Source organism: Onychostoma macrolepis, chromosome 13, assembly GCF_012432095.1.
Source record: "Onychostoma macrolepis isolate SWU-2019 chromosome 13, ASM1243209v1, whole genome shotgun sequence".
NCBI classification, from domain to species: Eukaryota; Metazoa; Chordata; class Actinopteri; order Cypriniformes; family Cyprinidae; genus Onychostoma; species Onychostoma macrolepis.
This window is the reverse complement of record NC_081167.1, coordinates 16,236,895-16,251,167: the sequence shown is the minus strand read 5'-3', so window position 1 is coordinate 16,251,167 and position 14,273 is coordinate 16,236,895. Positions and strand designations below refer to the sequence as shown.

Genomic DNA, 14,273 nt, shown 5'->3' with positions numbered 1-14,273 from the left:
TACTTTCTTTCTTGAACAGATCTATTATAGCCAACAGATTTTCAAATGCATGGTTATGGTTGGAAACAATCTTGTAGAGTGCAGGAACAGACAAACGGATGCTTTTGACTGTAGAGGATGGATAAATTTAGCTGTTGTATCTAATGCACCAGCACAGCTTCCTTAGCAATAAAAATGAACTAATATATACCTTGACTACAAATAATATAGACCTACAAATATTAAATATATAGTGTGCTAGAGAAAAAGGAAGTGCCTTTATTTTTTTAGACCATATAATCCTGCCGTATAAACATTACAAATCAGTAAATATGATAGTAGCTGGCTGTGTCAACGAAATTTCATATTTCCTTATGCTTTATCTGTAAACCTTTAACCATTCAGAGATCAAACCATTTTTAGGATAATCCCATTGAATTCCAGTTCACCTTCCATTTTCCATTGGGTTTACACACCATAAGAATGTATCTCAGTCACTGATATTAGTGCTGACTTCAGAGGCCAGTGCTAATAATCCAACAAGAGAGCGCTGTTCTCTCCTGGGAGAAGCTGCATCAGGAACACTTGCCTCCATCAGTTCTGCTTTTTGGGCCTCTCATTTGAATTCTACAGGGCTCACTTGATTGAGTCCTTGAGTGCCTGTTACTTCCCTCTTATCTAAAGAGATTTAACATGCCCTGTCTCTCTCTTTACTTACTTTCTGCTTTGCTGAGTGCATGGTCAATAAATTGAGCTCCAGGGTAGAGAAACTCCGAGAGGTTTAGAGTAGCTAAGTCTTTTGCCTCCACTCCATAGTAATCAATGTTCAAGCCTAGGTGGCATTAGCAACATTATTCCATTTCCCCTCTGCCGCGTTGAGAACGTTTCGTTCCTTGTTTCTGAAGTTGGTGGCAATCTAGAGTTGTCTTCCATCGAACCAAATACTTTAACTTCACTTTTATCCCTTTTACATGTTAATCTATTTGACATAGTTGTGTTGCTAGTAGCTTTACTATCTTTTTTTACTAATTTAGACATGGACCATGTATTCTCCCGGTAAGTCCTGCAGTTGAAATGCTTAAGTTCAGTCACAATTTCTAAATTATTCTGCACTAGTGTACATGTTCTTTGAATGCCATCTTCCTTTTAATTCCCATTGCTGAACATGAGAGTATTATTATGCCTTAGAGAGGAACTGAAAAGAAACATTGTAACATTTGTTTTGTAATTGTATGTTAGCATGTTATGGTTTTAATGCAGCTAATAAGGGACACGTAAAAGCTGTCAAAGCTGTTTTCTGATCTGCGGGCTCTATTAGTTCAGCCTGAAAGCAAACACTTGACTAATTATTTTCACAGGGCTTCTGGTGTCAGTGTCTTAACTTGCAAGTATGCGTGATTACACTGATATGACAGTTGAAATGCTCTGTCAAAACAGATGTCAATTCTCAGTAGATGGTTGCAAATACATTTTCTAAGCTAGTGTGTTGAAAATTTGCTTACTACAGTTAGGGCCTGTGGAAATATCAGGATTAGGCCTGTATTCCCTGCAGTCTGAACAATTGCTCCCTCACTTCAAACACAAGATTGGCTTTCCAAAATACACCACTTAGCGCATCAATGATTGTATGTGTAAACATGAAGAAAGAAAAAAAGATTACATTTGTCCCCCTAATGGTGTGGTGTTTGCCTCCAATATTAACAGCCTCGGGTGGTCGGTTTGTACCAAGTAGACACGGCATGTTTGCTTGGCCCAGAATAGCCTGCGCATTTGAAATGATATTTTTAGGCTATTGATCTATGAGTTGTGACCTTCGCAGCGCAGGAGCTGATGAGGGGAGTGGCGCGTTTGCGACCTCCAGCTGTAGACACAAATGCAGCACTATGTATTCGCTCCAGATTCATGTAACCGTTTCCCTATTGTGTGACTAAAGTGATTAAATCAATGATCTGTCGGCTTCTAATAAGCAATCTGACTGGTATCCAAGCTGTGGATCACTTTCTGCACTCATATTGGTAGTCACCGCATGTGGCTCTTTAATGTGTGTTGGATCGCTGTAGCACAGGGATCCTCAAATCTGGCCCACGAGATCCACTTTCCTGCAGAGTTTAACCCTAATCCAACACACCTGAGCATGCTAATCAGTGTCTTCAAGATCATTAGAAAATCACAGGTAGGTGAGTTTGATCAGGGTTGGAGCTAAACTCTGCAGCAGATTGGCCCTCCAGGGAAAGATTTGAGGAACCCTGCTGTAGCGCCTCAGTTCAAGCGGCACGTGAACGGATCATCTCTTCATCTTTACTAGTTATAGCGTGAAATAAACGTGAATGAACATCAGAAGGTATCTCACTTCAACCGCGGAAAGATGTCAATACACACTATTTTTATTTTATGAGTCCAACTATGGTAATCTACTCTCCTGTCTAGTTTGTTTGTCAGGCAAAAATGGCAGATTCGGCATTATGATTGGTCAGATCGAATGTCAAGCAAGCTTTTTGCGAAGGGTCACATGTATTAAAGAGAGTTGTGAATTCAAGAAGGGTAAGTGCAAATGTATGGTGTATAAATCTAATCAGGCTAATTGAGTATTTGTATGCTATTCTAGTTTGTAAGCTAACTAAAACGGGTATTAATGGTCATTAATGTTATTTCTAGGAGAATTTTTTTTTATTTTATTTTTTAATTTAAGAAAAATTTTGTCAGCGCCAATATCCTCATGGGCAGCACGCCGACATGTAGCGCCGTTGTGCTTCGGGTGTCCCGAGTTCAAGTCCCAGCTCGCAGACTTTTCCCGATCCCCCCTTCCACTTCATACTGTCCTACTCCAATAAAAAAGGCGAAAATGCCAAAAATAACTTTAAAGAAAAATTATTTTATTTTTGTAACACTATATTGCTTTGTTATATTCCCATGTTTGCTATTGAAGCTAATGGGGACTCTAAAATTATATTTGCTGCAGAAGTTAACCCTGCTAAAATTTATTCCAAACGTTCCAAACCCAGAAATGTGAATATGCTCCCTCACTGTCAGTATAAACCCCCGTTATGAACGGAAAGCTTGTTTGTACACCTCTGCACAGCATGTTAGCGCCTTAAAAACTGCTCAAAATCTACATGGGAAAAATTGGTCTATAAGACACCCCCAAACATGCCCCATAGCCCTGAGGAATGGAATATCATATCATTATGCAAATTTGAAAAAAATCATGTTCTCATCACGGATCGTGCTTGTGTTGTCATGTTTGTGGTTTGTGACAGATACAAGGGAGGAAGATGGCAGCTTCAGTCAAAGGCCAGTGAATCTGACTTTTGTCCCAGAGGAGACGGTACAGCCTGGGCCCAATTCCACCAGCCAATTATTCCCTCCTTACACTGCCTGCTGCGAGCCCTCCTACAGGCAGCTGTCCTTCCTGGCGCCCAGTGACTAAATTTGACAAAAATAGGAAATCTCTGTAGAGCTGTGCTTGTAATTTAATCCAAAAGGTGTTTCTTTTTTGAACCGAGTTTAACACAGTCTCTGTAATGCGAGCTTGGCCGCTGCAAATGGAATGGTAATTGCTTTTCGCTTCCCAGATATGTGAAAAGGACACATGAATCATCTCCGGAGAGGGATGGTTTTCAAAACCATCAGCATTGGATGTTTTTTTTTCCCCCTCCTCTCATACTCAGTCACCACCATCACTCACCTTGACAGGGAAGTCATTAAATTGGTGATGTTGAATTCCTTTTACTGTTTTGTCAGGTTCACTTATTCCTTCAACCTTGAAATCTTCTTTCTTTCCCACAAAAGCAGCTATATTACTGTGAGGCGAAGTCTTAATTTTCATGAATTTCAAATCATTCCAGCACATTTGTTCCAAAAGAAATTTGTGACTCGAGCTAGATTTCCGTTAGACATTGTTTTATATACTCCTTTAAAGTATGTTATAGCATATGTGTGAAATGTAGAAAATGTAAAGAAATATGTGCGCAGTATGTGGGGAGTGACGTTCATACTTCATGCCTGAGATAGCAGCACAATGATCTTCTTATTTATAGTTTCTCTCTGTTGAAACAGTATTACAGCAGTTCATCTTCCATTAAAGTTGATTCATAATTTGATATAAAGCTGCTTCTTCAATGTCTCTTGCATATGTTAAAGTATCACTCATTATTAACACCACTGTTCAAAATTTGGGGTCAATATTTATTTATTTTTTCAAAAGAAATAATACTTTTATTCAGGAAGGACGCATTAAATTATTTACATTTAGAAGTTACATTGTTACAAACGTTTTCTGTCACAAAATGCTGTTCTTTCGAACTATTTATTGAAGAATTTTGGGTAAAAAATGTATCACGGTTTCCACAAAAACATTAAGCAGCTCAGGTTTCAACATTAATAATAATAAATGTTTCTTTTTTCAAAGTTATATTTTTGGGCTTTTTATGCCTTTATTAGACAGTAGTAGAGAGCAGACAGGAAAGCATTGGGTGGAGAGAGGGGGGCGGGATTAGCAAAGGACCTCGAGACAGGAATCGAACTCGGGTCGCCGTGAGCACAGTTGCGCTATATGTAGGCGCACTAACCACGAGGCTATTGGCACCGACAGAAGAAATGTTTCTTGAGCAGAAAATCAGCATAGAATTATTTCTGAAGGATAACATGACTAATTCAGCTTTGCCGTCACAGGAATTTTTTACTGTATTTTTGTCTCATAAATGCTGCTTTGGAGAGCATAATGAGACTTCTAAAATCTTTTTTTTTTTTAAATCTTACTCTCCCCAAACTTTTGAACTTTTTTTTTTCAGTGCTTTTGTTCATATTAAAAGTATGTCAGTCATGTTATCAAAATGTCCTCACGTCATTTACTCCTATCATTCCAGATTTTTTCACAAAAATAGAAATTATATAAAATATATATATATATATATATATATATATATATATATATATATATAAAAATATAAATATATAAATATAATGTATGCTTTTCCAATATCTCTATGCTTTTTCTAGTATCATAAAAGGTATCTATATGACTGCATTTGTCTTGTGAAGCTATATGAAGAGCAGTCATACAGGTTTGAAAAAATGTGATGGTGAGTAAATGACAGCACCTTCGTTTTTAAGAGCATTATCTCTCTAGTTGGTTATCCAGAGCTCTCAGCTGCTCTAGAAAGCCTGAGTTGGGACAGATGTCCCTGTTCAACCTGACAGCGATGATGGCGTCCGTAAGAGTGAGGTTCTCGCACATCATGAGGAAGGCCAGGACCAAGGCTCCGGAGCGACTCACACCCATTGCACAGTGAACCAGCACTTTGCCTGCAGCACACAAAGAACCTCCTAACTTATTCGGTATCTCTGACATTGGTTACGATTTACATATTTCACTTATTAAAACGACTGTATTGCCTGCTGACTTTGGACCGCTCCATTTATTCTTTTGCTCTGCTTCTTTTAATTTCAATACAATCACTGACAAAATTAGTCAGAAAAAGGTCAAGGAAGTCAGACTTGCCATTTTGAGTGAGTGCAGCTTTAATGAAGGATGCAGTGGAGCAGAAATACTGGCTCAAATCAAACTGTGGGTGATCTGAAGCCTCCACTCCACAGTAACTTATACTCGTGTCTGAGTAGAACTGGGCACCCGTGTTGATGCGATGCGGTCCGTCGGCACAGTTTACAACATGAGTGATTCCCAGATCAGCGAGGAGTCCTTTATCACGAGCCGTTGACCTGAAATGAGCAGCTGTTTAACACGTCTTCATGTTTTTGATTACATCATTTACACAGAATAAACTGCAAACACAGTATCTTGGTTAGATCTGGTTCTTACTCATCTCCGATGTAGAGGCTGGGCCAGATAAGACTGACAGGTCCGAAAGGCTGTCTGTTTGTCAGCAGCAGACACCGCAGATCCGATATAGATGGCGTCTCATACACTGCCTGCAGTTGAGAGGCCAATGGTTTGTCTTCAGGAGCTTTTCTGTCAAAAAAAAAGGTTAGAAATCCCTGGAATCAAAGATTATAGCCTTATATAGCCTGTGTTCATTCAATGCATGTGTTCTGAGTAGAATGATCAATGCACATTTTCATGGGACAGTTTGCATTTACACATATTACACATTTGACCTTTCTGCTTCTGTAATCATGTTTGCCTTCACTGTCACCGGTGGGAAATTAGGTGAAAATTAACAGATGTCCTCTTTTAAAACAAAACACCACATAATTCCTGAGGTACTGTGTAATTTATTTCACATACCAACATGAAAAGATGTGTTTCAGAGGGAACAATGTGACAGTTTTGGTCTGTTCCACTGGACTGAGAAATAATTTAAATGTTTTATTTTCACATTCTTGTTTGGTCATCAATATCCGTAGGTCACAACACCAGTGTTTTTGACCAAAAACCGTAAATATGTTGAAGCATATGATACCCATTAGAAACTCACTACAGGGGACCAACCCTTAAGTCATGTAGCCATGCATGGCTCTTCCACCTTCCCATGATAAAGAGCAAGCCACAACCGTTTCATTTCGCTCCAGTAAAAAAAACAAACATGCTTGCTGGCTCATTTTGAGACAAGTTCAAAGTATATCTCATCTGGAAGAAATTTAAAAACCTGCCATTTATTTTGCGACCATGCTGCCCTTTGGAGGTTATTTACTATTTATGGGGAAACTCTTCAATTTTGCCTTCTGATACCCACTTTGCTATTGCACTAGGATGGATATTAGCAAATAAGATCTGGCCCAATAGAACTGGGTCAAGACCACGGGGAAGGAGGCCCTTAAGGGATGTGCTCTTGAAATGGGATTCATCACATTGTTACCAAGTTTTCAGTTACAATTTGTTAGCTTCCAGTTTTTTCTTCCTCTCTCGGACGAGGCTCATGTCAAGATGTCGAAGCTGGTTAAGAAAGCCAGGATTAGGACAAATATCCCTGTGTAGCCGTACTGCTTTAATGGCCTCCATTAGTGTAAGATCCTCACAGATCATGAGGAAGGCCAACACCATGGTGGCAGAGCGGCTCACTCCCATCAGACAATGGACAAACACTCTTCCTGAAGAACAGAACAGAATCAATGCACAACATTTTTTACAGTGCAAATGCTACTTTTAGTAGGCTAGAGCCAAAAGAATGCTTCAGTGGTTTTGTTAGGTCCTACTGTTTTAAGCCTTCAAACCTCAGGTCAAGTCAGTTTATAATCTAGGTTCAGTTTTAATTAATTCAATACATTAATACATTAATAAACGTTCACATATAATGAAAAGGGAATGTGATAGGTAGCCTAATTGTTTTCTAAATGACCTAATTAGCCAAAACATAAAAATAAATAAAAGAACGGAAAATAAAACCAGACATTTCTTATATAATGGTAGCTATTTATTACAATCGATTAACTTCTAAACACTTGTTTTTATGCAACCTTGGGCTATGTTAACGTTGCATTTATTTTTGAGTGTGAATTTTCGAGCTTCTTTCAGTGCCTTGGAAAAATGACTCATTCTGTGAAGCAGTTAGGTATGGTTCTATTTTTTCTGAGTTTCAAAAAGCTAATTTTTCTCATCACTTTTTGCGTTACTTCCCGCGCAAACAACTTTCTACGCGTTGTCTACACACATGAGCCTGGAATATAATGCACAGTCTGGTGATCATGTATTGTGCCGCCAATTTGAAAAACTACTCGAAAAAGAAGCTGTAAAATAGAAATAAAAATAGACGAAAGTGGAAACACCATGTTTAGCAGTCGTAGTTGTAGCAGTCGTAGTTGTAGCAGTCGTAGTGCGCGACTTCGCGTGCGTCGAGTACAGTGGCAGGCGGGATAATGAAGCAGTCCCCAAGTAGGGCAAAGCAAGGAACTGATTTTTTATATTTTAGATAGTTAAAGACTTGTCAGTCATATGTTATTAAATATTGCATTAAGAATGTACATGAGGATGTTTCCTCCAGTTTAACTCACCGTTTTTTGACAACGCAGCTCGTATAAACCTTGCTGTGGGATAGAAAAACACACTTATGATGAAATCTGAGGAATCATCAGCCTCCACTCCATAGTAATCAATATCCATGTCTCTGTAAAAGCGCGGTCCAGTGTTTACATGAGGGGGTCCACTAGCAGCATTCACAATGTGTGTGATCCCCATATTATGCAACATTGACTTGTCTCGTGCTGCAACCCTGAGAAAACACAAACACAGAGAACATCTGTAGTTCTGTACATTTTCATTCAATTTCCATTTGAATAGAAAACACAATACATACTCATTGCCAATGTACACATTAGGCCACACTTGGTTGACATGTCCAGTGGGCCGTCTGTCAGCCAACATGAAGTTCTGCATTTCGGCGACGGATGGTGTTTCATAGGCACACAGCTCCTTGAGAGACATCCTGCCCCAAAAAATATTTTAAGAATTTTTTATTTGAAAATTGCAGTAAGGTATTGGATATTATCACGCTGCCTGACATGCAGCTTAGATGCATTCTCCAATAGCCCATCAAACTTGAGCCCACCTGAGGCTGTTGCTCGTGAAATCTTCTTGTTGCAAAGAGGCTGAAAGCACACTGACACTCCACTTCAGCTCTTAACATCATTAAAATGAATACTGAGGGCTTTTTATGGAATATCATTCCACTTAGGATTCCTTGACTGTTGTGGCAAATGTGTTTACAGCTCAGGTGTGGGAAAGAAAACGTGCAATGCCAGAGCCGAGAGCGATTCAGTGAGGTTAGCCTCCATAATAGCTCTCCAAAACACCAAAATGTTACTTTCTAAAAGCCTCTAAAATCTCCCCTCCTTTTGTGAACTTACATTTTGCAGCCGGTGGCCCTTTTTTCCCTCGTTCTCAGATTGCCTGCTCTTCTCTCCTTGGTCAGGGACGTTGTCGACAGCCAGTCCACAGATATGTCTCTAGAGGCTGTTTCTTTTTTTAAATGGTGTATAATTATAAACCTCCCTGGATACAAAGAGCTCTTCCAGGTCTTAGTGGGCAGTCAGGTTTGCTTTTAGAAGACTGTCTTTCCCTAGACAATGATCTTTTGAGCATGTTCTGCACATATTGTGTATATCTTGGCTGGACTCCCAATATTGTAAATCACTCTTGCAGTGCAGACGAAGGTGAAGGTGGGTCATCAGCGGCTTTCATTGAACGCATACATCTTTATCATGAGTCATTGTGCAGGGAAATACACAAAATCTCACGAGGTCTCGCCAGCTGCTAGGTTAAACACTCTTGAAATCCAGATGTTCCTTTCATTTGCCTTGAGGGCGAGTCTTTGATAAATGGTGAGATCTTTGCACATGCAAGAGCAGTGACATGTTGGGTAATTGGAGCGTGTCAGATACCCCTCTCAAAGATATGCTGTCGTCTTTGCACTCCAGCTGAAAGTGTTTAGTTAGTGCTCAAATGCTTCAGTAAATTAGGCTATATGTGTAAAACAGGAAAAGACTTAACTAAGAGTTGTTCTTTCCATGCCGGCAAAATAAGCTTTGAGCCCCGTAGTAATTATGGTTTTATGAAGCTAATAAAAAGGAATTAATGGCCTGGGTGTGAAAGCCACATACACCTGTTCCTCCTCAAGATCTGCTTATTACTCACTATTATCGAAACCTTATACTGTACACGAAAGAATCACAATAACACATAGTATGTTTCATGGATTTTAATAGACTTTTCTCTTACTTTTTTTAAAGTCCTTGTCCTGGTGAAATCAAATAATACACTGAAGTGCATTACAGTGACTATGCTTGGCTTTCTTTAATCTTTGCTTGGAAAAGCAGTGTATGTAATTTGTATTAAGTGGTCCAAATTTGCCAGTTTCAAATTGCAGTGGTAGATCCAATCCATGAATCATTCAGGCTGCTTTTCGTTTGTGGTTTTTTAAAAGTCATAGAGACTTCCTGAATTCAAAGTAAACAGTCGTACAATAACATATTCTCTACTGTTTAAAAATTTGGGGTCAGTAAGATTTTTTTTATACTTTTATTCAGCTAGGAGGAATGCATTAAATTTATCAAAAGTGACAGTACAAACATATAATGTTACAATTTCTATTTCAAATAAAATTGTATCAGTTTCCACAAACATAGACAGCGCAACTGTTTTCAACATTGACAATAATAAAAAAAAAAAATGTTCCATGAGCACCAAATCAACATATTAGATTGATTTCTGAAGGATCATGTGACACTGAAGACTGGAGCAATGGCTGTCGAAAATTCAGCTTTGCCATCACAGGAATAAATTACATTTTTAAATATATTTCAACAGAAAACAGGTTAACTAATTAAACTGTTTTACTGTATTTTTGATCAAATAAATGCACTTTTGTCAAGCATAACGGACTTTTTTTCAAAAGCATTTAAAAAGGTAAAAGAATGCATGTATTTTAGCTCTGCTTTACTATTGCTATTTCTTCAAAGCTGTTTGTTTTAGCCAAAATATATGTTGCTGCTGGGCTGATTCGTTTGTTTGTTCTTCTTATCCATGATATCTTAGGCTTGACAGTCTTCCCTGAGAAAACACTGACACAATGTAATCATATACAGATGCATCTGCTTTCCAGAGCACTTGTGTGACACTAATGTGGTCATCAACGTCACCCCCTCTGTGCCTCTGGTTCTTCCACAGTCAAATCAGGAGATGACTTAGCTTAGCTGAAAATATATACACACACTTGGCTTAGCTGCTTGCATCTGTTCTGTTTCTCTTCTCAACTGTTTCCATGATTTATCATTGTACACTGTATGCCAAGCAGCTAATCAGGAAGCAAAGTAGTATCTTAATTGAATGTTCTCTGAAAGCGATGTGTGTCCGGGGACTCGTGTTGGTCCTGCTTCCTCTGGCTGCACAGCTGCAGGTCACAGTGTCAGGGTGACGACAGGAAGAGACAGTCCAGGGGAATTAGTTTCTCTTCTCGAGGTTTTTGGTTGTTAATGCTGTTCTGTTACAGTTTTGGTAGGTCAGGTTATGGGGTCCTTCAAGTACATCTGCATGATGAAATGTCATTGACAAGTGATAAAGAACAGGTTTGAATCGGCAACCTATTTATCTAGATTTCTTTGAATGTGCTTGAACTCAACAAAAGAAGCCTGTGTTAATGTAGCATATGAAAAGTCAAAGAAAAATATTATGGAAGGACACTCAGCATAAAAAAACAGCAAGATTTTAATGAATCTGATTACACTGTTGGAAGAAAACTCTGTTTGCAAACATTTCATGGCACAGCACTGCACCCTGCTGGAAATAGTCAGAAGCACAAGGGAAAGTAAAGAAAAACCTAATGAATAATGTTGTAGTCGTTTATAACTGGCACATGCATTTAACACTATTATTTGCAGTTGGATGAGCATCTGTCTTAACATGAGAGAAATCAATGGAAATATATTACATACCATAAACTTTTTTTAATTTTAGAAATTACATTTAGTTAGTTTAGTATACAAGTACAAAAAAGCAAAAACCAAAGAACTTTCACATTTATTTTATTTGAACAAATACATATAAATATTATGTTTATTTGGCACCTTGTTTGTATGAAACATCTGAATGTGAATCCACTAGTGCAGTTGTTACACTTTCAAAAACACTTAACATAGGCAGATATATGTAACAAATTCAGTATTCGTCCTGCTCATGGTCAATAGAATCTAATGTGCAATTAAATGTAAGTATACAGTGCATTAACAAAACTGTGCAATTATACACCATTAAATATTCTCCAAGATAACAAAGGAACTTCTGTGAATCAATGAGCTGAATGAAACGCATTATTCTGCTATTAAAACAAAAAGGTGCACTAAAATCACATCAGCGAGTGCTGCTCAGTCATTTAAACAAGGCTTTTAGGATTGAGTCAACAGAAGAGTGTTGTGCTTGGCCCGTATATTTCTCCAAATGCGGCTGCCAAAAGCAATGTAAAAGCTAATACTGCTCACAGTGAGGGTTTTCTCTGCAGCTGAATAATAAACCACAATTCAATCATTTAATACTGCTTAATTTGGTATTCTATGCTGAATACTGGCTCCACTGTTAAATATTATTTGCAGTGTGAGGAGCATGTGGCACTTGTGTGCTGTGGTTCACAGAGCTGCAACTTGAATATATCATAAAAAAACACCATGCTCATTTCCTTCATTTACACTACATTGTACATTAAAGCCCCTATGTTAATATGACTATGCAAACATGTCAAATGTAAATTAAGTTAAAAATTTCTCAGGTCAGTATTAAAACTTTAATTCAATATTAAAGAGTTTTATAGCTAAATTATTATTTAATAACCTTGTAAATGTATGGAAAATTACAAAGATGGTCTATAAACTAAACCTGCAAGGCACAAGTTTTGCTATATGAAACAATATATGTATATATCATAAATAATGTAAACATACCAATGGTGGTTACCTCTTTACCTTTTAGTTATATAAAATGAATGCATGTGCATTTGTGTGTTCATGACATTTGTGTTTTTCTGTCAGAGAATAGGACACAGCATTCGCTTTCTCTGTAGCTGAATGTCCAAATCCAGGAGAAGGCTCAAAAAGTTCCTGTTAGGATAGATTGCTCTTCGCAGTACAACTGTTTGGATGGCAGTGCGGAGAGTAAGACGCTGACGCAGCATAAGGAACACTAGAACCAGAGTGGCAGACCGACTCATTCCCATGATGCAATGAACAAGCACCTTTCCTATAGATAAAAGACATCGTAACTGTCAGGAGCAGACTAATTGAAACTAACTTCTTCATTTCCTTAAAAATATACATTATAATGAATTTCAGAATGAAGATGAGCTGTTTATTAATTTCAGAGGAAAATTTAAAGAGAGGAAATGTAACTTTGTTCAGAGTATTTCAACAACAGAATGAGTTTTTTTTTTTCTTTTCTAAAATCACGTACAGTAAAACAAACCTATTTGTTGTGTAACAATAATTTTAATAATAAGTTAATAGTAACAATGTTGATGGAAATGGTGGTCAAATTAGTTTCGAAGTCATGGGTTATTTAAGATAGTGAAAGGTTGCATAAATACTTTTTAACTAGTCAAGGCTATTTATATAAATCAGTGTTTTAGTTTTAAAGAAGACTTCAAAATTCTCCCCAGTGCATTTAGATTCCCTTGTTTTGTATTTTTGCATTAAATTAATATCATTGACTGTGGTCACTTACCATTCTTCTTCCTCAAGGCTTTGTGGATGAAATCAGAAGCCGGTTTAAAGTATACACTAAGATCAAATGATGAAGAGTCTTCTGCCGGGATGCCATAATACACAATTGTATTGCCGTAATAACTCTGGTCCCCAATGCTGCCTTGCTTGGAATGAGCAGCATTTAAGACATGAGTGATGCCCATTTTCTTCAAAGCATTTCTATTTTGAGCAATGGCCCTATAGAAAAAGTGAAATATGTGTTATGTAATGAAACAGGACAGTCATTAAAAGTGATTTAGAATCGAGTTCACTAGAAGGATGCACAGTGCATGTACGATAGACACTGCACGCATGCTATAAATCTTTAAATAATCGCCATTTGCATATAATAAGCTGCAACACCACACGATCAGTTATATAGTAGGCTACACTTACACGTTTCCAATGTACAAGTTCGGCCAGACCTCGTCGACTGGATTTAGATCAAGTTTACATGTGTCCAGAATATTCTCTAACTCCTTAATAGCCAGCAGTCCGTGTTTCTTTTTCTGAGCTGTCATTCTTCTGAATTGACCTAGATCAGACTATTATGTCTTTCTGCAGTTTTCCCGAGGCTTCAGTATAGCTACGGGTCATAACGGGTTTGATCCACACAAACAGGTGCTGTTTATGACGCTGTTCGGTCACCCGATACCACAGAGCATCTCAGAGCTCCGCTGATGATCGACATCTGCGCGTGCAACACATCCTGCTAGTAACTGTTTCTGTGCCGTGCAATGTTTACTTCCTCCAGAGGGCGCCTGGTGGCTCAGAAAGTCAAAAACATCAGTCGCATTCAAATCCTAGGATGTTTTTTTTTATCGTGCTGGAAATAATTTTACGCGAAAAAAGTAGCCTATAATATGTTAAATAGGCTATATGAATCCCAAGGCATGGTATCAGACAACATATGCAGGTACATTACGACATTAGCCTACTATTATTACATAAAATGTCTGGGCCAGTAATCACAAATGACTCTGATTGGTCCATCCTAACTAGCGCGGAAAAAAATAACAGGCACCACATACGTGTTTGTACCGGTTTGTACTAATTAGTCATTGCTTTAAACCTAAATAATAACATTGAAAGCTTTAATATTCGCTGAATTGACAATA

The 14,273-nt window shown here is 38.1% G+C and overlaps 2 protein-coding genes across 2 annotated transcripts; both read right to left on the bottom strand.

Moving 5' to 3' along the window:
- Nucleotides 1-89: 89 nt before the first annotated feature.
- On the bottom strand, nt 90-8,870 carry LOC131551782 (dual specificity phosphatase 29-like). Its single transcript, XM_058794893.1, has 7 exons — nt 8,779-8,870; nt 8,229-8,357; nt 7,927-8,144; nt 6,810-7,026; nt 5,798-5,947; nt 5,480-5,697; nt 90-5,283 (listed from the first exon to the last, which is right to left on the bottom strand). Coding segments are annotated over exons 1-7 (1,122 nt in total). The 5' UTR covers nt 8,781-8,870; the 3' UTR covers nt 90-5,095.
- A 2,488-nt stretch (nt 8,871-11,358) lies between these two features.
- Nucleotides 11,359-13,840, bottom strand: zgc:153981 (dual specificity protein phosphatase family protein). The gene is made up of 3 exons (XM_058794897.1): nt 13,552-13,840; nt 13,136-13,353; nt 11,359-12,655 (listed from the first exon to the last, which is right to left on the bottom strand). Exons 1-3 carry the CDS (start codon nt 13,674-13,676, stop codon nt 12,444-12,446), a joined length of 555 nt encoding a protein of 184 aa, XP_058650880.1. The 5' UTR covers nt 13,677-13,840; the 3' UTR covers nt 11,359-12,443.
- Nucleotides 13,841-14,273: the final 433 nt, after the last annotated feature.

Coding starts and splice junctions, on each gene's coding strand:
- LOC131551782 (XM_058794893.1), bottom strand. Junction 8,145..8,228: donor AATGTGTACATTGGCAATGA/GTATGTATTGTG, acceptor GTGTTTTCTCAG/GGTTGCAGCACGAGACAAGT. Junction 5,698..5,797: donor AGCCTCTACATCGGAGATGA/GTAAGAACCAGA, acceptor TGCTCATTTCAG/GTCAACGGCTCGTGATAAAG.
- zgc:153981 (XM_058794897.1), bottom strand. CDS start 13,676: ATGACAGCTCAGAAAAAGAAACACGGACTGCTGGCTATTAAGGAGTTA. Junction 13,354..13,551: donor AACTTGTACATTGGAAACGT/GTAAGTGTAGCC, acceptor CTTTTTCTATAG/GGCCATTGCTCAAAATAGAA. Junction 12,656..13,135: donor AGCCTTGAGGAAGAAGAATG/GTAAGTGACCAC, acceptor TTTTATCTATAG/GAAAGGTGCTTGTTCATTGC.